The following is a 21,232-nucleotide window of genomic DNA, read 5'->3' on the forward strand; positions in this document are numbered from 1 at the left end:
CCCCTCACAGGGTTTGCCGGGGCCACCTGGACCAGAGGGAGCTGAAGGAAAGCCTGGTACACAGGTTCCCATTCTCTATCATATTTCAATTCCACCCCCCCGTAATTATTCTGTCTGTGTCTGTTTCAACTGCTCTCTGCACTACCCTTTATCATATGGTCTAATTTTACATGTGTCACATTACCTTTCTTGGTTTTAGTCTCAACGTCATGTTTTTGAGGGTAAAACTGGTGGTAGAATTTAGAAGGAAGGAACACTTTCCTTTTTCATTGGTTCAATTCTTCTCTGATTCCACTTTTTAAATGTTGGATGCAAGAAGACAAGCGGCAGGCAAGAGAAGGAATCCAACAGGAAGTCGGTATGAGAAACATGGGTGCTCGAATTTACTATAGAAATAAAATGGAATTTTATTAGAGTAGAGTATATACCGGTAATATGATATATAATGTGCGAGCTGATTGGAAGATGAGCCACAGGTGTCCACAGCAGCACAGGTGATAGGAATGAGGTGATTGCATGAGGTGGCGAGGGATCTGGACAGACAGGAGATGTTAGTGCATCGAAAAACGCTGCATATTACTCCTGCGTCAGGACGGGAGTACACCTGCACTGTACTGTACTGTTAGTGGTGCAGAGTTCATTCTGGCTCCTTCAGTCTCAGGTTTGTTTTTATAAAACACCAAAAGAAATGTGCGTCAATATAAATATAAACACATTGCAGCATCTATATCCCTTTGTTTTACAAAATCAATCACCAGATGAATTAGTAGTTCAAATACTGTTCATTTACAGTCTTAAAGTGGGATGAGTCGGTTTCACTGTTAATTAGTGATGAGAATTCCATTTTCGATTCCGTATAACGGTTCAGTTCTTGGTCGATTCTCTTACCGATTCTTATTCGGAATAAAGGAGAACAAACGGGTCGTTTAACATCAACTTTCAGAATTTTCAGTTACACGACCTCACAAACCCAACAGTTGATGTTTTTATTCTTTGAAGATAATAATCATATAAATATTCTTCTGTAGAAATTAACAAAATACAACAAACTATTTTGTGGCAGTTACAGAAGAATGTCCAGAAATTAAAATTTTCTCATTTTTATAAGAATATAAGAGCTGAGCACTCAAAACTAAAACTACATCAGCAAGTATACAAAGTATATATATATAGATCAAGCAGCACTCCTGTTCTGTCTACAGGTAACAAGCCCTCCATCCAGTACCTCTAACAGTCGATAATAACACAATGTCTGGTTTGTAAATGAGTGTATCTTGTTTTACCATACATTCTGCTGTGGCCGTAACGTCCTATTTTATCAGCAGAAATAAAAGTGGCATCAATCCCTCTCATCTGTTGGCAAGAATGTAAAAGAGTGTTTAAACTGTTAAACTTGAACATTAATGTTAAATCTCTTGTGTCCTGAGTCTGTAATTTAACTCATTATAGCGACAGCATGTTATTTGCTCACTGAATGACCTCTGCCGTGGTGAAGCATTGTATCATCTTTCCTTTTTTTTGTCTTATACTGTGTTTCAGGGTGCCCTGGGTGCAGCTGGGAGTGCTGGCGATGAAGGGCTGGCGGTAGGTCTGCCTTACAATTAGCGCACGACATCATCCTTCCAGCGTTGTGAGCTCAAGCTACAGGCTTCAGCCGAATTAAAACACATTGTTAGACTTCTACTTGTCAGCCCAGCAGAAAATGTAGGGGATTTTATTGATTCAGCCACAACACCCACACACAAAAACTGAACAGGATTTGACAGTGCATGATGGAAATGTCCAGTGTGTGAATTTAAAGTGGTTGTTCAGAGTTCCTATACTGATTCTACACAGACACATCAGCATTTCCTAATCCTTTTTGACAAATAATTAATTGTTTTCTGCAGGGGTACTTGTTGTTGAAGTTTGCAGCGTGGAGCGAAATGGAAAAACCCTAAGTTGTATGATAAATATAGGAGATTAATAGAAAGAAGAGCAGTTTAAATGATGGGGAGAGCGCTGAGGAGACCAACGAGGGAGTGAGCTAGCAGGTAGTGGGTTGGTAGTACGATGGCGAGCAGACTGGAATATGAGTGATGATCCTGGGGCAGAAAGGAAAGAGGTTTGCTAACTAGACACCTGAATCATCAGCAGCTAACACAAACACATGCAGAGTGAAGCAGGAACCCTGGTACACGAAGAAGGGGAAATGCAGTCCGAGAAGAAGTTTACTTTGCTCAAAGACGAACATAAACGACTCCTACTTTAAACTATCAGTCACTAATACGTGATCCACAGTGAAGCTGTAGCCTCATGAATGAAATCGGCTGAAATGGCCCAGAAACAATTAAATGGGAAATCAAGCAACTATTAGTGAACATCAGCTCATTTTAACCAGCAGTTTAAAACAGCTCCGTGCACATCTGTTCATTAAGCTCTGTAAGAAATGGAGTGCATGGCAGTCACAACCCCATTTGCACTTTTACATTCATAAATCATATTCACATGTAATTATCATGGCATTTCTTGCATCTTTGACTTCTGCTGCTGCTTTCCAGGGAGTTCAGGGAACAGCTGGAGAACGCGGAGCAGGCGGCCCACAAGGTTCTCCGGTACACCTTTCTTATTGTTAGTGACTTTTTTCAGAGGAGACGAAGACAGCCAGGAGATGAACAGAAGCTGAGAGCAGCTGGGTTTCCTGCAAAAGCCCTTCCGTGTGAAGCATGTGTTAAATCAGCAGGTGTTTGGACTCGAAGCCGAGCGAAACTATTAAAACATGCACTGTTGATTTCATTGTCAGTTTCGTTGCTTGTGGTATTTCCGTTGCAGTCTTGAATAACCGAACACAAACGTGTGGTAATGGTTGGTGCTATGGATCTTTGGTGATACAGTTGTTGTCCTTTAGGGGCCACTGGGAAGAGCAGGACCTCCAGGACCCCCAGGACCCCCAGGGGACAGGGTTAGTCCATGGCCACTCATGACGTCCATTACATCACACACGGATATCTGATGTGTGGGTTGAATAATTAGGTTTCTGTGTGTGGTTTCTCAGGGTTTCACTGGGAAGTCTGGCATGGAGGGACCTCAGGGCCCAGTAGGCATGTATGTAAGTGATTTTGCAGAAGGGCGCATACAAGTAATGCACCTCTTGTACCTGTTGATAATATAACATTTACATTATATATAACAATTATACACCAGAATTATTATAGATAATGACGATATTCACCTAATTTATGCAGAATCCACAGTATTCATCTCAGGGCAGCAGTACTTCCACTTTGTCTTCTCTCTCGCATGTTATATTTGTCTTGCTAAAAATTATTTAGAGTCCAGATAAACTCCACAATGAATTCATGCTCTGGAAATGTATTTCTCACACCAGCTAACTCTGTGACTAATCAGTGTGAAAAGAGGCTGCCGATTAATTAAATGCTTCCATCTGTTCCTTCTCCTATCAGGGCATCCAGGGCAGCGTGGGCATGCGTGGGTCTCCAGGGTTTGGGGGAGAAAGGGTAAGGTCATCTTCCTCTCACTTAATTTAACATACTCAGACGCTGCCTCCTTGACGGGGGGAGATGAGAAAGGAACAAGACGGGAGCTTCAGCTGTTAAAATAAGCAACGATGTTACAGCTTTAACTGTAATGAACAAAGGTTTTCATCATACATTTCTCGCCCCACCAGGGTGAGCAAGGTTTACGAGGTTTACCTGGACCTGTTGGGAAGCCAGGACCTGCAGTAAGTGTCTGGGTTCATTTCATCTTCAACTCATGGTTACAGTTAAGAGATGTGTGAGGCTGTTGATCAATAGATTTGATTAAGAGAAGCTGTGGTGAGTCACAACGAAGGGGGGTTGGTGTAATTAAAGTAAACCAGGCAAGTGCTAAACTTATGTGGAAGGACCTCCTTTTCATGAGGTCATGAGGTCGCACTGATTGTGGGGGGGGCTGCAAATGAATATAGGAACTCATGTTCAACCTGTTCGAGGAGCAACGTTTTAACTATCAAGCTGAAAGGTCAAACCTACTTCTGGAAGCTAAGTAGACTTCCTCCCTTTTCGGTTGCCTGGATCTGAGAATAAAGTCTCTCTTGCATTACATAATAGAAGCAGGAGTTTTCTCAGAAGCCTACAGTTCACCCTGCCGTGTCATTGGACACACTCTTTACTCACTCACTCTCATGGTTGCAGAGAAATCCATCAACATGTCAGAGTTGGTTAATACGCAGTACAAAGAAGGTGGATTCATCACCTGCTGACGGTTTGATACAGCAGCGTTCTGAGTCAAACATGGCCGAGGGCGTTGAAGGACTCACTCCTCATAGAAGTAACAATCCTGTTAAGAAAGGAGACGAGCTGCTGTTTGCTTAAAATATCCACCCAACCATCACATCCGTAATTCACTCCCAGAGGAGGGGGGGTGCCGGGTGGAACCCGTAGACATTGTTTGTCCATTTCTGTTGCATTTACTTTTATGAAGATTTGTTTCATGAAGAAATAATAAATGGAGAAAATAGTATTTGTATATTCAATGATTATGACACGTACATTTAGCAATTGAATTCACATTTACATCATTAGTTCAGTGGTTATTCAGAACCTTTATTTTGTCAATGTTTTTCTACTGGTGTGAAAATGTTCTGGCTCCAAATTATACACAACCTGACAACAAAAGATTTGGACGTTCTCGTTCTGGGAGTAAAATATTCTGATGCAGGGTCATCCTGGTCCCGCTGGAGAGAGAGGACCCCGAGGACATCAGGTAAGAACTTTAATAGGTTCTTGTGCTCTAAATTCAGAGAGCACTCGATAGTTTCCTTTACAGACATGTTGCTGACGGACCTGAGCTGCATTCGTCATTTCATTATTTAGATCTAGATTTAGATTATTTAAACTACATACATGCCTTGTGAACAATATTAGTGATGTAAATATTGTCAATATTAGCGTGTCTCAACAACCCCACAACAGCTGATTGATTGTTTCTCACAGGGCCGCCCTGGACACGGAGGACCCAAAGGGATACAAGGCCTTCCAGTAAGCTACGGCAGTTTGCATTCAGAGAAGTGGATTTCAAAATGTCACAATACTGTCAATATTTTAAACTGCACAGTTTTTTTTCTGGGTTATTTGAATTGAGAAGGCAGGAGGGGTTTGTTGAGTTTTATGGCCGACAGCAACTCGATCTGAGCTGCTGCTGCTCGTCTCCTCATTGGATGAATTCAGCTGCTGCTCTGTTGAACAAGTCGGACTTTAACTGTTGAACTTTAGTTTGGTCAGCATTGCTGTACAATGTGTAATGAAGTCTCTGACGGATCTCATCCCTGCTGAAACGCTGTGTGCGGTATGGCGTGCTGGGCTGTAATCATGGATGCTATATAAACTAAGAAAGCCTTATCACAGGATAAATACAACGCGTGAGATAAGGCACTGAAAGGCACAGGTTCTGACGTTTCACTCAGACCAGCCATGGCAACCCTTTGGGACTTTTAGGGCCTTCCGGGTCTTCAAGGTGGGGCTGGTACAACTGGTAAACCTGGACCCATAGGCAGCCAAGGACCTCCAGGACCCAAAGGAGCACAGGGTCCAGTAGGAATACCAGTAAGTGGGTATATTGTTAAAACAGCATTTCAACTCATATGTTCCAGACTTCTGAATGTCCAGAAGGATCGATCAGTATTTTAATTTAAATAAGTGTATGAAGGAATGAGTAATAACTTCTCACATGAAAACGTGATTGATACTGTGGTGGGTCCCTTTAGGGCCCACAGGGAGCTGATGGATTATCAGGAGCGGCAGGGGAAAGAGGACTCAAGGTAAACTAGAGGTCCTATACGAATAAACAGTGTTTATGTTGAGGTTCTGAACTGATACTGTACCCTTCAGGGTTTACCGGGCTTGGCTAGTGACGCTGGCCCCCCGGGACAAGATGGGCAGCAGGTTGGTGTTGTTTAGTAGTAAAGCATCACATTATTTCACTCTTTATTGAGCCGTATGATGAAGAGCGGACCTGCCTTTTCAAGAAAGTTCTTTAAAATCTCCACTCACTAAAAACTCACATTAAAAATAAATTATTCTCATAAGCTAGTCATTCAACAATAGGCCTGAAAATCAATGTTTTTGGTTCAAGCATTGCGTCTGTTCATGTGAACGAAGCTGATGATTCTAACTTCTCGCTCACCAGGGTCTCCATGGTCAGACGGGAACTGAAGGACCACCTGGACCGAAAGGAGATCAGGTGGTTGCAGCAGAATCCTTTCTTCTGATCGCTCTCTGGTCACACCACAAACAGTTGGACAAATGACCTTGAATTGAGGTCATGGCCATTTAGTTTTTATCTTGTGGAGCAGTGTGAAGGAGTGAAACCCTTTTGACAGCCCATGACATGTAACGGTGTTGATAAGCCTACGGCCACTATCCATAACTGAAACCTGTTCTCTCTTGTTGCCATGTTTGACAGGGGGACAAAGGGTCCCATGGTAAGCCTGGTCCTCCGGGGATACCAGGTGAGAGAGGACTTGAGGGCATTAAAGGCTTGCCTGGCTCACCTGGACCAGAGGGTAAAGAGGTAAATGTATATAATAATTATTCAAAGCTGATTGCAGATGTTAAACTACAGTGTCATAAACCAGCTTTAACAGGGCTGATGACTCTCTCCACAGCTCAGCAGTCATAATAGACTTTATGATTGCTTTTGTAAATCTGAGGGAAAAAATAAATCAGTCTTGAAAAACAGTCAAATGTGATTGTAATTTTTCATCTGCCCGGTTGTTTAAAAGGTTAAAGGGGGGGGGGAGGCAGCAATAAAATATCACATCACATAGAACAGTTGCAGCTTAATTTTCCACTGGATTGTGTCCGTCTTATTGTTCGCGCCAATATATATATATATATATAATCCCAAGCTGCTGACCTATTTTTTCCAGTGTGCTGTAAGACAATTATTTAGCGCATAATTAATTCTCTTCTGCAGGGTGATATCGGGCATCCTGGTGAATCTGGAGATCCTGGACCAAAAGGGGAAAAGGCAAAATGCATTCCCTCTAAAATAATAATAACAGTTCTCTGATATGGAAAATGATTGTTTTTCTGATTTTTATCATTTTCTCTTGATTGCTGTTTTTGGCAGGGGGAGGTGGGACGTCGAAGTCTGTCTGGTCAAGAAGGCCCTTGGGGACCCATAGGGGAAGTTGGGGAAAGAGGTGCAAAGGGGAAGAAGGGCAACCTCGGACTAATGGTGAGCCACACATTGTGGAAATTATGCATTTAATATTTTGGTTACTTTTTATCACACTCGTTGACTCCAAAATATTTACCTCCGCCGAGAAGGTTCTGTTTTCGCTTGCATTGGTTTGTTTGTCTTTTATGATGATGATGATGAGTGTATTTATTAGATAGAATGTTAGGGTACAGGTACAATCACACAGTATTGTATTACAGTACAAGTACAGTCACACAGTAGCATGTATTACAGTACAAGTACAGTCACACAGTAGCATGTATTACAGTACAAGTACAGTCAAACAGTAGCATGTATTACAGTACAAGTACAGTAACATCCTGTCTAAGAGGAGCATTTCTAAAAGCCCTTGCGGTCTTGTTTCCGTTGAAAGTCCTTCGTACATAAATCATCGACATTTAACAATACAAATAAAAATAAAATAAAACCAATATTAAATTACTCAATTTATACAACATAACAATAAAAATAAAAAAACATTACACCACAGATGCTAAATAACAATAAATGAAAAATGAATTACACCACAGATGCAGAATGACAATAAATTACAATACATTCCAAGGACAACCATCAACATAACTCAAAATGTTCTGTCCATATCCAGATCGGATCTAGAATGTGGATACCGTCACAATTCGGATTATCCCATTTACTTATAATGGAGGCTTTTTCAAAAAATCATATCTTGTCAAATATGCAGTCAATTCACTCACCAAAGGTCACAGTCATAAAGGGGTCTGATATGCGCCATAATGAAAAATGTCTTCTGGATCTGATCCAGAATGAGGTCAGGACATCAAACCCTATTTGTGAGGCTTGCTTTGGTGACTGTTGCTCGCAGGTTGTCTCGTGCCTCGGAACACTCATATGTCAGAGCGCTCTTATGTCGAGGTATTACTGTATAGGTAAACTAAATGTAGACTCATTATTTTGGGTTTAAATCACTAATATAGGGAGACTGAGGTGCTCGGCGGAGGTCTGTGCTCTCTGAGTGCTTTTCTTGTTGTATTCCTGGCCCACAGTGTTACATGTACTTCATTATCATAAACACTTTACCATTGAACAAATGCATATTACCATTGCACAGCACTGCAGTAAACACAATGGAAGTAATGTTTGAGAATTGAACTGCTCAGATTAAACTACAGATCTTTTTTTGAAATGAAACTAAATGCTGTGTATTCATAACCCCAACCACCAAAGAGTAGAAACTGCTTATGTCATGTTTTTCCTCTTTAACAGGGTGAGCCGGGTCTTATGGGAGAAGTGGGGCGTCCTGGCCTGACCGGGCTAAAGGTAAATATGTTGCCGTCTGTGTCACGATGCTCCCAGCATTCTTTAAATGAACCTTTATTTCAACTGTTCAAACCCTGGGATGACATTTGTTAATCCCTTTTACTGACACTTTTGTGCTTTTCTAATTACTTTAGGGAAACACAGGCCCTCAGGGGCCCCCAGGATTAGATGGACCTCAGGGCCAGAAGGTAATACTACTTTCTTTCAGTTCCGAGCCATTGTCATGTGTTCACTAAAATATTTCAGATATTTGTTTCATGCAAGTACTGGAGGGCAGCAATCTGAAGCAGACTGCTGCAGAGATTACTTGGTGGCTTCATGTAGTTTGCTGAGTTTTTTGAGTCAAATTTGTTTTCTTCATCACTTTTCGGTTTGAGTGAAACAGTTTTCTTATTTTGTAACGATTGCATGATTGGGAGCCCATTTCCACAATCATGCATTTTTTTTTAACAAAGCGCGGCACAAGTGACTTCAAGAGACTTCAAACAGAACAGCGGATTGTGAGATGGTGGAGGCAACGGGTCGCCCGCCGAGGATCACGTACTCTGGTTGTTCTTCCATGAAGACATTGTTTAAAAGCACTTTGGACGTAGGATTTGATTGATCAGGCGTGTATTTCTGCAGACGGAAGTGCAGAAATCCAGCTGTTTTGATCCCAGAAATGTAGTTAATAATTAATTATATCTTATATGCAATTGGCACCTTTTGCTTACATGTACCACCTAAACGATGTTAGTATTTCCCTCTATCCTCCTACCGTTCTGCTACTGCGTTACACTAGCATTACCACTGCAGGAGTGCATACGAATGATAATATTCACATATACAGATAGTAATACACAACACACAGCTAAATTATGTTCTCCAATTTAGAGAGTGATTACCCACTGGATATTTTACTCCACTGGCGCATCAGGATTTATCAGGACAGCTGTTTGCTAAACAATTGTCTGAACTTGTAATGTCTGCTTTAATTTGCTTGCATGTTTAAAGTTTAATTAACATTAGATCCTGTCGGCATGCCAAGTGAGTAAAATGAATGACGTTATGGTGCTGTGCCGCATCGTGCACTCATCATTTCGGTTGCTAATCGTCACTGCAGTTAATGTAGTAATGAATATTTTCCTCAGTAATGCACACATCGCGTACCTAGTTAATCAAAGGGATCATTTTTACAGCCTGGTTTGCCATCCTGCTGCCTCTGTACATCACGAGGCCTATGGACACACGCGGGGACGAATAGCAGCACAGTCTCCAAAAAGCCCCCCCTCACTTCTGGTTATATGTACATGTCTCTCACCCATCTGTAAAATATGACCATAGTACTTAATATGTATATCACCTCAATCTGTTATCAACCTGTATAGTACAGTATTTATAATATGTCATTATCATTCATATACTGTGTCCATGCACTTTAATCTATGAATATTATAATTTCATCTGTATATTTGTCTATATCCATCCATCTTTTGTACATCTCTGTCTAGTAATTGCACTTCTGATGAGATGCTAGACTGCATTGCGTGACCTTGTACTTGCGTAACTTTCATTCCGGGACATAAACTGAACTCTTTCAAACATTTTCATCTGTCTCTCCAGGGGGAGTATGGGCCTGCAGGACCTGCTGGACCCCCAGGGGTAGCGGGTCAGCAGGTAATTTCCTTTAACACTTTGTTTTTAATGACAGCTTCGGAATATGACAGAAGCTGTAGATGTCCTCCCTACTCCATCACACAGGGAATAACTGGTGCAGGTGGCGTCGGCGGAGACGCCGGGGGAATGGGCCCACCTGTGAGTATCCTGTCTGAGGGGGCTTCTCTGGCCTGCGTTGATTCTTGCGTCTGGCATTAGTGGTGTTAATGGCAGCTCAAATTTAATCAGGTGGTTTTCCATCTGTTCTATCACAACTTACATCCACAAACTAACTAAAGATGGAACTCAAGCGTTACTTACAGAGTCATCTAAGCAGGACACACTGAATGCATCAGCTGATCCTCTAAAACAGACATTCACGAGAGCACAAACCAATGTCAAAACGGGAATCCGATCCTTCCAACTTTGTTTATAGGCATGCGAGCAGACTGGCACTGCTGGTCTGTCCACCAGTCTATTATTGGATGGATGCTGTGACATATGGTTGTATATTCATGGCTCAGGGATTGAGGAATCCTCATGACTTGGTAATCACCTCAAGGTTGACAATAACTGCTCCTACTGGAACTCAATACTCATTGGACCGATTTCTATCACTTATGGCGAGACAGCAGCCATGATCATTACGATGTGATCAGGGTTTCAGGATTGGGTCTTGCTGAATGGCTTGACAGCAGTCCTAGAACTTTTCAGAGTTCCAGGACTGCGTTTCACCTCGTAGCATTTGGTACATACATTACATGTGTCATCTCAAGTTGTTATTAACATGTTGGTGGTCACTCATCCAACGGCTATGTCTTCTGATCAGATTTTATTTTTTAAATGCTTGTCCTCGTTTTGTTGTTCTGTCATCCAGAGGTCCATTAGACACAATCGGGTTGTTTTGTGGAGCTTCTGCTCGGTCATCAGTATTTTATTCTTGTGCTGTTTGAACCGATCAGCTCAGTCCGAAGCTCATTTTAAATTGCTAAAATCAAATCATGATAACTCATTAAGGTAATTGTACACTTCTTATTCTGTCTGCTGGCAGGGTGTGGTTGGAGTCCTTGGACCACTGGGGGGATCAGGACCTGAAGGTCAACGTGGGCCACAGGGACTGAAGGGAGAGCCAGGCGCTGCAGGGCCAACAGGGGAACAGGTTGGTGATGTTTTCACATTAGACTCGTGGCATTTTGAACAAAGTCCATGCCAGTGAGGTGCTGCACCTTCATGATGAATAAGAGCTATCCATATGACTATGACTTGTACAGGGTGACGAAGGTCTGCCAGGAATACAAGGTCCTCCTGCTTTGCCGGGGATTGAGGTGAAGGCTACTGAACTATTGAATCAACGCTTGCTCTGATATTAATTGCCTTTTAGTAAATCTCTAACTGTCATTCATTCAATACTTTTGTATACATCTTCAGGGGCCCTCTGGAGAGATGGGACCCCAGGGTCTCCCTGGTCCCTCAGGGGCTCCTGTAAGTGTGAGGGCATGTACAGCAATGTTTTTATAGATTTTGTTGGTAGTGATTATTAATTATTGATTAAGGAATAGTCAAATTGCTGTGCAGCTGTGTGCTTTCTGGGTCTGATGGCCAGAACGACGTCCTTAAGAGCTGACTCACTTGCTTCTTTGCAGGGAGGTCGTGGAAGATCAGGACCTGAAGGGAAACACGGCATAAAAGGGGAGAAGGTACGTTCCAGTGTGACATGCATTCATTTTCCAAACCGCTTTGTTTGATACCGGGTCGCGGGTCGTGCTGGAGCCTATCCCAGCAGTCAACGGGCGAGAGGCGGGGTACACCCTGGACGAGCCGCCAGTTCATCGCAGGGCCGCACATAGACAGACAATCATTCACGCATAAACCTACGGGCAATTTAGTGCCACCAATTCACCAAATTCACATGTTTATGGTGGTGTGAGGAAGCTGGAGAACCCAGAGAGAGAACCCATGCAGACATGGGGAGAACATACAAACTCCTCACAGAAAGGTGGATTTGAACCTGTGACCTTGTTGCTGTGAGGCAACAGTGCTGACCACTGTGTGACATGTATAAACGCTTGTTTGTAAGCCAAATGCATTTGAAAGTAAATGTATCGTTCAGACGCTGAACGTGTTCGTCATTAGCCGTGCACTCTCCCATGTCCTTTGTGTTCATATGGCTACGTCGACAGGAGGACGGTGAAATGACAAACAATGAAAACCGTGTAAATGAGGGCGATTGTGACATTAATGCCTAGTAAATAAGAAGGAATGTTCTAATCCGTGGGCTGTGAGGCCATTCATTAGACTACGACGCGGGGATCAACCCCCTCCCAGAGGGTTATGGGAGAAGATTTACTTCGTAACACTGTAAACAATGAAATATAGATCTTAATCTGTCTTTCATCAACTAAATGCAATTAATGATAGCTATATAATTACCCACATATATAACCTTTTTGCAGATTAAAAATGCTGTATATATAATTACACACACAGCTTCAGAAATGTTATTTTCTCCAGTTGTCCATTATTCACTTTCTCACAATGTGGATTTTACCTCCTTAGGGAGACGATGGCAGGAATGGATCTCCGGGGAGGGCAGGTCATGCAGGAAGGAGGGTGAGAGTTTTCAATCGTTACCTTGTGACAACTTGGTGACAGAGTTTTTGTGTAGTCTTGAAAAATGAATAAAAGCAAGAATTAATTCTGAAAGGGCTGCATGTAGAGAATCATGTTCGGTTCCTCAGCACAACTCTCTCATTGTTCTTTCTGTTACCATGAAAAATGGCAAACTTTGTCTGCAGGGGAAACGAGGTAAGGCAGGAGCCAGAGCATCCAGAGGAGACAGAGGGCCAAAGGTGGGATAGCTGGTCGCAGGGTATCTGCACACCTTATTTATGAGTCTGTCATACACTGTGTTTTGTTGTTCAGGGGCAAAAGGGAGACACAGGAGAGGTTGGCCTCCCTGGATGGACGGGGCTGATAGTAAGAAAATCGTTTTGCTTTTCTTTTCTTTTTTTTATATCATTTCATCTGGGGTTTTCTTTGCCCATTTAAAAATTCAAAGATGAGAATAAAATCAATAAAGATGTGAATTTTACAAATTGAGTGTTTTAACATTTAGTGAGTTTATATCCACCTTAAGATGTGTCTTGCTTTTGTTTTCAAGGGAACCCAGGGCTTGCGTGGGGAGCTGGGGGATCAAGGTGAAAAGGGGAAAGAGGTGAGCATTGATATACGTGTCACTGGTCCAAACCCCAGCTGCAAATAATTAAGATTAAAAGAATATATTATTTTCTGTGTCAAATATTGTTGCTCATTACAGTATGACTTGGGTTACCATTGAATAGGGTAAAAAAAAAAATCCCCTGTAGGTCATCATGATCAGAAGCTAATAAAGAAAGCATTCACTGTGACTAATCACAGCAACTCAAGCCTACCTACGAGTACAAATAAAGCAGCCTTGAGCCTTGATGTCTAAATATGGATCCTAATAGGAAATAATTGTATCATTAAGCAGAAGTCTTTGAGTTTTCAGAAAAGCGCTAAATAAATAAAATGTATTATTATATTATTATTATTAGAAGTAAAGAACAAACACAATACGGTGCTCAATTTTCACTTTGTTTGTCCTCAGGGTGAGAGAGGTGAGAAAGGACTCCCTGGACCAGTTGGAGATGATGGCATGAAGGTACGACAGCAAAAGCATCTTACTGCACTAATATTTACAGTGACGGAGTAGAAATATCACCAATAGTTTTTTTTATTTGTGGTTATCTGGGGCCGCTTCCTGTTTATATCCCGCCTCTCGCCCATAGAAAACCTGGGACAGGCTTCAGGAACGCCTGTGACCCGGAAGGTAGATAAAGCAAACGTGAAAATGAATGAATGAATGAATGAGGTTCCTGACGAGGCAGAAACAGCCAGACAGAACTCAACTTGTGCCTGAGCCAGCATTTAGACAGCATTAACATCCAGCAGAGCCTGCAGAAGGAGGCCAGAGACACGATGAGACAGGCTTAGGAGCAGAAGTAGCAGCCTTTAACATGGTGTTAAAGAAATAGATAAAAGACCATCTTCCTACATCAGAGGGGATTTCTCTTTGATTTGACCAAAGCAATCGCAAAAATATTTCATCCCAGGCTGTCTTGAATCCGAAGACAGTCTTGTACTTGTATTTTTGCAGCATGTAAACTCAGGAATATTACAAGATCTGTGGTATTTGTTCAGGAGGAATCAGGAACATATTACTTCCCAGGAATGCCCCCGGAAGCTGATGTCTGCCTATATGCATCATATTAGCAGCTGAAGCGTCTCCAAAAAGTACTGAGCTGTCTTTATATTAAAGGCCCCGTATATACCCTTTTTCCACGTTAATGCAGGTCCCAAAACCTTCTATGAAATATCTGTCATTCTTTGGTCAAAATAGCAAACAGATGCTGCTTCTAAACCCAGAAGGAAAAGTATGTTCATAGTTTTCCCCGCTTTCCCCACGGTCACAATTTCTTCCAGATGTGTTTCAATAGGTGATTACAGAACTACTCAAACTACGCAGGATTGACTGGATGGTTTATTTTGCTGTTTTGGGGTTGATAAGGACCCAGAATCAACATAATAGTGTAGAAACATGGCAAAAGTGAGTTTTTCATAAAATGGGACCTTTAAAAACATTTGTAGCAGATGTTGAAACTCTTAATTAGCTGTAGATTCTGAAAGCATAACTATGTTGTCGAGCATTGAACAGTGGAGTCCGATCTGAGTCCGCTCTATCTACAATCATTCATTCATTCATCTTCTGAACCGCTTTGTCTGTAATTGCTGATCACTAATTTTTTAATGCAAAGTGATCAACAACTTGAGACGTCAGTACACCGAGGCCTCTCGTTTGTCCAGGCTCGGTTAGATATTTGTCAGAGCTTGGATGCATTCTGGTCCATATTTAAACAGGAAAATGAAGAATGCTGAAGTCAGAAAACAACTTAATCCATACTTACATTCTAATTGTCTGAATTTCTCATGTGTCACTGGAAATATGATGTCGTTCTCATTTTTGGTGTGTGTTTCTTCAGGGTGTTCGAGGTGCTGTTGGGTTACCAGGACCCCCGGGTCTAAAGGGAGAGCAGGTGCACTAATCAGGATTGTAGCTGCTGTTCTTATTTTCACTTCTTTGTTTTGAAACTTTTTTTTTCATTTCCATTGACTAAATTATCATGATTTCCAACTTTGACAAATGTGTTTCCATCCCGCTCATCTCAGGGAAACAGTGGTCGAACAGGAACAATGGGAGCACCAGGAATGCCAGGAATGCCTGTAAGTTTTAAGCACAGTACAGTTAAGATATTTTATTTATCATTTGAATAAAATAAATACCAGAGCAGAGCGCCTTTATTTATTTATTGATATTTAATTGTATGTATATATTCATTTTTGTATTTTCGTACTTTGTTCACATTCCAGCTAGCTGGCGTTTCCCAGAATCAGTGACGTTCCTGTCCTTGGACAAACATGAACTCATTTTAGTTTGGCTTTAAATTTGTTTTTTTATGTAGGTTCGCTGCTGTGTTAAAATTTGTTTTGGGTAAATTAAATTATATTCTATATTTTGAATTCATGCATGTTCGTCTGTCACTCAGATACAAAACAGAGGCAGACTGTTTGGTGGAAATGTTTTTTTTTTAATAATGACTCAATAACTTATTCCTGCAACGTGCAGACTGTTATCTTATCTCCAAGCAATTTTTCTTTGGCTGCCACTCTGCTGAGTCAGCAGTTCAGTAACCTACTGTGTCCTATGATTTTAAAAATTGACTGCGATTATAAAATTTGAAGGCCATAACTGATGAGTTCTTAATGTGGCAGCTGACGTTTGATGATGCATTCACTTCACACTGAAAAACCATGCTAATGCCCCTTTCTCCTCATGGCCCCTCCTCTGCAGGGTTCATTTGGATTACAGGTATGATATCCTCTCCTGACAGATCAAGCTCTCCTCAGCTCTTACTCACCATTATCTGAGGCGAATGCCCTGCAAAACAATCTCCATCTGCATTGATCTGCCTTATGTCGAATCACAAAGCTGTCACACTTTAAGTCTGTTGGATATCAATGGGCTTTATGATTAATGGTGTCATATTGGAGACCTGTGTGTTGTGCTTCATAGATCATTTTGCCTGCAGGGTTTGAAAGGCCACCAAGGTTTCCCTGGTACGTCTGGGAGGAGGGGGATTCCAGTAAGTCTCCATCAGAGGAAAAAACGAAATCAAATCTGAATGGATGAAATATATGTGTATACTCTGAATATCCTCCTGAGACCCAGCCCGCTGACATGCGTCCTCTGTAATGGACAAATGTCCTCTGTAGTGGACAAAGTACAAGAGCCCCAAAGTGTGCATTGATGCTTACTTTACAAAAAAAAAAGCTTTTTCAGTTCATTAGCTGTTACTGAAGTTATTGTTTAAATAATAACTCAATTATCTGGAAATATTCGCACTGCCTTACTTGATAATAAAATGAAGCAATATGTAAATTCACCCCTTCACTGAATTGTTCTATGGATCATCTGCATTTTGAATTTGAACTCATGAACTCGTTTTTTTCAACGTGAAAGATTTTATTTTTCTAAAAATGTCACTACCGGTAATTTTAAGTATTTCTGAGGTGTGTCGAAGAAAGTCCCGACTCATGAGATCGCTGTGCTCTGCACGTCGCTCACGGATCCACTGCTTCTCTCGGAGTACCGACACATTCGTTTGCATGGCGTTGGTGGCGTAGTGGTTAGCATAGCTGTTCGATTCCCAGCCAATGCAGCTCAGATCTGTAGATCTTGGTGTTTCCAGCAACAGGGAAACACAACCTGCTTTCTTTGTGAGGAGGAGACTCAAGTTTCTAAATGCTGTTATTTTAGACCTACAGTTCTTATTGTTCTCGCAGCGTGGATACAATACGTACAATATAATCATTGAAAAGATTCCTCCTGTGCAGTTGTCGTAGCGTAACATGTTCCTTTCGTTCAAGGGTCGTCCTGGAGTTCCTGGACCCCCAGGACCATCACTGAACATGACGCTGACTCAACTCAAGGCAAGTAATGAATGTTATATTCAGGGCGACGGTGGCGCAGGCGGTTGAGCGGGTCGTCCTGTGATCGAGAGGTTGGCCGTTCGATTCCGGGCTGTGTACACTGTTGTTGTGTCCTTGGGCCAGACACTTCACCCACATTGCCTGTGTGAATGTAGTGAGCGAGTGAATGTTGGTGGTGGTCAGGATGGCGATGGCGCAAATTGGCAGCCTCGCTCCTGTCAGTCTGCCCCGGGGTAGCTGTATCTACCCCGGGGCAGCTGTATCTACCCCGGGGCAGCTGTATCTACCCCGGGGCAGCTGTATCTACCCCAGGGCAGCTGTGGCTACAGTAGTAGCTTCACCACCATCAAGTATGGAGTGAATGAATAAAGCACAATGTGAAGCGTCTTTGAGTGTCCAGAAAGCGCGATATAAAACCAACGCATTATAATTATATTCCCAAAGCCTTTTTCAAAAGCACAAACAGCCACGAATGGAGAGTATATCAAGCTAATTCTTCTGTTTGCCTCTGATGTTACATGTTCCCTTCTGTTTTCTCTTCTGTGTGCAGAGCCTGATGTATGTGTCCGATAAGTCCGGCTACACTCTGCTACAGCCTCTGCTGGATTCTCTGCAGCAGGATCTTCGTCTGCTGGTAGATCCTCCTGACGGCAGCAAGCAGCGTCCTGCCACCACCTGCCTGGAGCTCTGGCTCTGTCACCCTGAATACAGCGATGGTCAGTTCAGGGCAAAATAAGAGACGCCCATGAATAATGCTGCACACTGTCCTCTCTGTTCCTGTCCTGCATTAAGCAACATGGTTTTCATTTGGCACTGCACTCAGTGCTTTCAGTAAAGTTACCACTTCAACCTAGCTCCTCGTACTCTCATTGAAACCAACACAATAACAAAGTATTTCATTGATTAATAACTGACATTTTTCAGGAATCAGCAGATTGACGTGTTTTTTTTTTTTTATTAATCAAGGTTAGTTTGTCGGTTCAGTAAATCTAATGGTTGATTTTCTGTTACAGCTGTAGCACTATTTTAAATGAACTTGGAATGAGATGGTACTCCATTTATTATATTCATAAAAGGTACATTCTGCATACTGGATACTGCTTTACTCGCTCAACACTAATAATAACAGCAAGATGGGTTAAATATTGTTTTCTTTTAAGGTGCAGGAAATATTAATGCTATTATTACATAGATATACCGTATATGGAATATTCCATTCCTGTCAGCTGTGTCGGAGTGTTCTCTTTATGAATTTTCTGGTCTCTGTAACTGTGGAGTACGACGCTTTGATCCCCTCAGAGCTCTTTGAGCATTCACAAACCTTTATGTGCAGGAATGTATTACATTGACCCCAACCAGGGGAGCCCAGCCGACGCCCTGCTGGCCTACTGCAACTTCTCCTCCACAGCAAGAGAGACCTGCATTCATCCCCGAGACTCACAGGTAGAAAGACATCACCAGAGAAATACCTCTCTGGATCAGTGGCGTGCCCGGTAACGTCCCTGTTGCTGTTGCATGGCTTGGATCTTGAATTGTCAGTTTGCTCACACTCTGTCTGACTTAAATTTGAACTTGTGGAGGAGAATTTTTTTCCAATATAAAGAGAGTAACAAAGTGAACCTTAAAATGAAAAATGTTGCTTTCTGCAGGGAGTAGTTGAGCAATGTATGGCTAAATAAGAGGCTTGAATTCAAAAAGGCACTGGGACGATCAGGAGACAAATGTTGGTCAATACAATTAGCGTGAACGCAGACCTAAGAATAATGAGGCTGGTGGATGCATGTTGCACAAAGGTAGCTAACATATTTCTCCTTCACTCTTGGGCTGCACGTTGATCTAGACTTCGCCAGCAGCTTGCTGAAAACTGCTGGCATTCCGTCTCTCACCCGACAGCAGGACTATATTAGACATATTTAGATTTGCAAATGTGTGACTTTGTCTGCCTGCAGTTGGTCGTCCGAGCCTGGATGGAAGACTTTTCTGAAGAAGGATCTTTTCATTGGCTCAGCAGGCTGGAGGAGGGATTCCAGGTGAGGGAATCCTTCTGATGGGGACAAAATAAGGTCATATTCACTGATTTCACTGATGTGGTTTAGATGCCGGGAGGCGGTAAAAATCACGCCGCTCTCATATAAAAGAGGCTAAATGGTGTTGCTGATAATGAAATGTTGTGCTCTTATTCATTTCCGATCAGTTTTCCTACCCAGGTGCTAATGTGGTCCAGGTGCGTTTTCTGCGGTTGCACAGCAGCACTGCCGTCCAGAAGATGACCTACTCCTGCCATCCAGGAGCTGCACTGGGCCAGACGGGCAGAGGCGTCAAATTCCTGACGGACGCAGGGACGCAGAGTTACCTCGGTGCTCTGAGAGAGTGCGTGGTATGTAAGAGGTTTGCGTTCTCTCTGTGGGCCCAATGCTAGCTGACCTGGTATTGGTACACTTACCTGTCTGTTACCTCATCATTTGTATTTATTTGGATACTTTAGCAATAAAATTAAGAGCATTTAAATGTATAGAAAACAATGATTTTGTTTCTGTGTGTCAGGCTGCAGAGGAGGCTGCTTCTGGACCTCAGGAGTCTGTGTTTGAGTTCGAGGACCTGCATCTGCTTCCTCTGAGAGATGTAGCAGTAATGGGAGGTGAAAATGTCTCTCATCCGTTTGGCTTCACCTTGGGACCTGTGTGTTTCAGCTAGAGGATGCTGAGGTCCAGGATTATTCAGGACGTTCCAGGACACAAACCTCAAATCAGAGATCTGAGGAGGAGAACTGGAACAGCTCTTTCCTAGGAGGTCTCTTCCTTCCCTCTTCTTTAGTGGAATTTGATCTCTCAAGTCGTGTGATTCCATGCTCCTGGGAGAACACAAGCATCCCCAGGCGTTTGTCATGGATAAGTCAGATTTGTTTACAGAAACGTTTACCTTGTATCGAATAATTTAAAATGTATGTTTTATCCTTTATATTCAGTGCATTTTTTTCTCGGTCTAATTTGTGTTATGTGGTTGGAGCTTCCAAATAGTCCATCTGATCTCTTCATGTAAAGCCAGATCACCCTGAATGACCTCTGAACGATCAATGTGCTCTGTGTTGGCGACACAGCTGCTGTCATCCTCTGACGGTGCGTTTCAACTGGCTGCAGGTCAAATGCTGTAAATGAGCTCAGATGTGTCACTTCTGTCAAGGTGCTGATTTGGTTTAATTTGCAAGACCAACATTGATTTAATCGAAAAAAATAAAGAGGGTGGCAGTCATATAGTCTCAACTACAAAAGCAGTTACCTACAATTGTGTTTTTGTGCGTCTCAGGAACGATTCATTGCAGGTATGCCCTTGGCACTGAAGGATGTCAGTCAGTTTTGTAGTTTATCGTTAAAACATGACTTAAAGGTCATTTGTGGAATATTCTGAAAATGCTTGTGAATAATGACACTGGCTGCCATTAAGTGAGCTGCAGTCAGCATCCTGCAAGTATCATCCGAGTCTGATTTTTGGTATATCGCTTAAAACATCTTTGACTCGGCCAGTGACGTACACGAGACTGGGCTTATCAATGAACACTACATGCTGGAAAATAAATTACAGTTATATTTAAAGTACTGAACTGTGTGCAAAATTATTTGGACCATTGGTTCAAACATTTCCATGTTGTATTTTTGGACAGGGAGGTTATGACTGTAATGTCAGGGGCTTTCATTTCCCCGCTAAACTGACTGATCGCAGCTGCCTGGTCTGCTGCCCCACCGGGACCACGCCTCCTCAGGAGTCACTCTTCACTCATATCAAAATAGTTAATTTTGGAATCTGTGTGAAACTCCATTTCTAAGATAATGTCGGGTGATGCTGCAAACTGTTGGCCCTGGAGGTAAGGGGAAGAGAGGCCAACATTTAGCAGTGTCTGATTTTCAAGCTATCTGGCGTCCCACTGATCAATCATACAGTCCAGTAATCACTCACATTTTAAGCTGCATTCACGCTTTAATAAAACAAAATGAAATGTAAAAGGATTACATGC

General features: G+C 42.3%; 1 protein-coding gene across 1 annotated transcript; it reads left to right on the top strand.

Moving 5' to 3' along the window:
- The first annotated feature begins 5,687 nt into the window (after window positions 1-5,687).
- On the top strand, window positions 5,688-20,784 carry LOC137908835 (collagen alpha-1(II) chain-like). Its single transcript, XM_068753256.1, has 28 exons — window positions 5,688-5,797; window positions 5,868-5,921; window positions 6,166-6,219; window positions 6,442-6,541; window positions 7,111-7,218; window positions 8,467-8,520; window positions 8,655-8,708; window positions 10,123-10,176; window positions 10,261-10,314; window positions 11,207-11,314; window positions 11,427-11,480; window positions 11,584-11,637; window positions 11,799-11,852; window positions 12,712-12,765; window positions 12,951-13,004; window positions 13,078-13,131; window positions 13,316-13,369; window positions 13,784-13,837; window positions 15,216-15,269; window positions 15,403-15,456; window positions 16,085-16,102; window positions 16,323-16,376; window positions 17,161-17,223; window positions 17,774-17,939; window positions 18,557-18,666; window positions 19,173-19,253; window positions 19,418-19,600; window positions 19,768-20,784. Exons 1-28 carry the CDS (start codon window positions 5,688-5,690, stop codon window positions 19,915-19,917), a joined length of 2,115 nt encoding a protein of 704 aa, XP_068609357.1. The 3' UTR covers window positions 19,918-20,784.
- Window positions 20,785-21,232: the final 448 nt, after the last annotated feature.

The sequence above is a fragment of the Brachionichthys hirsutus genome, chromosome 19 (genome assembly GCF_040956055.1).
Source record: "Brachionichthys hirsutus isolate HB-005 chromosome 19, CSIRO-AGI_Bhir_v1, whole genome shotgun sequence".
NCBI lineage: Eukaryota > Metazoa > Chordata > Actinopteri > Lophiiformes > Brachionichthyidae > Brachionichthys > Brachionichthys hirsutus.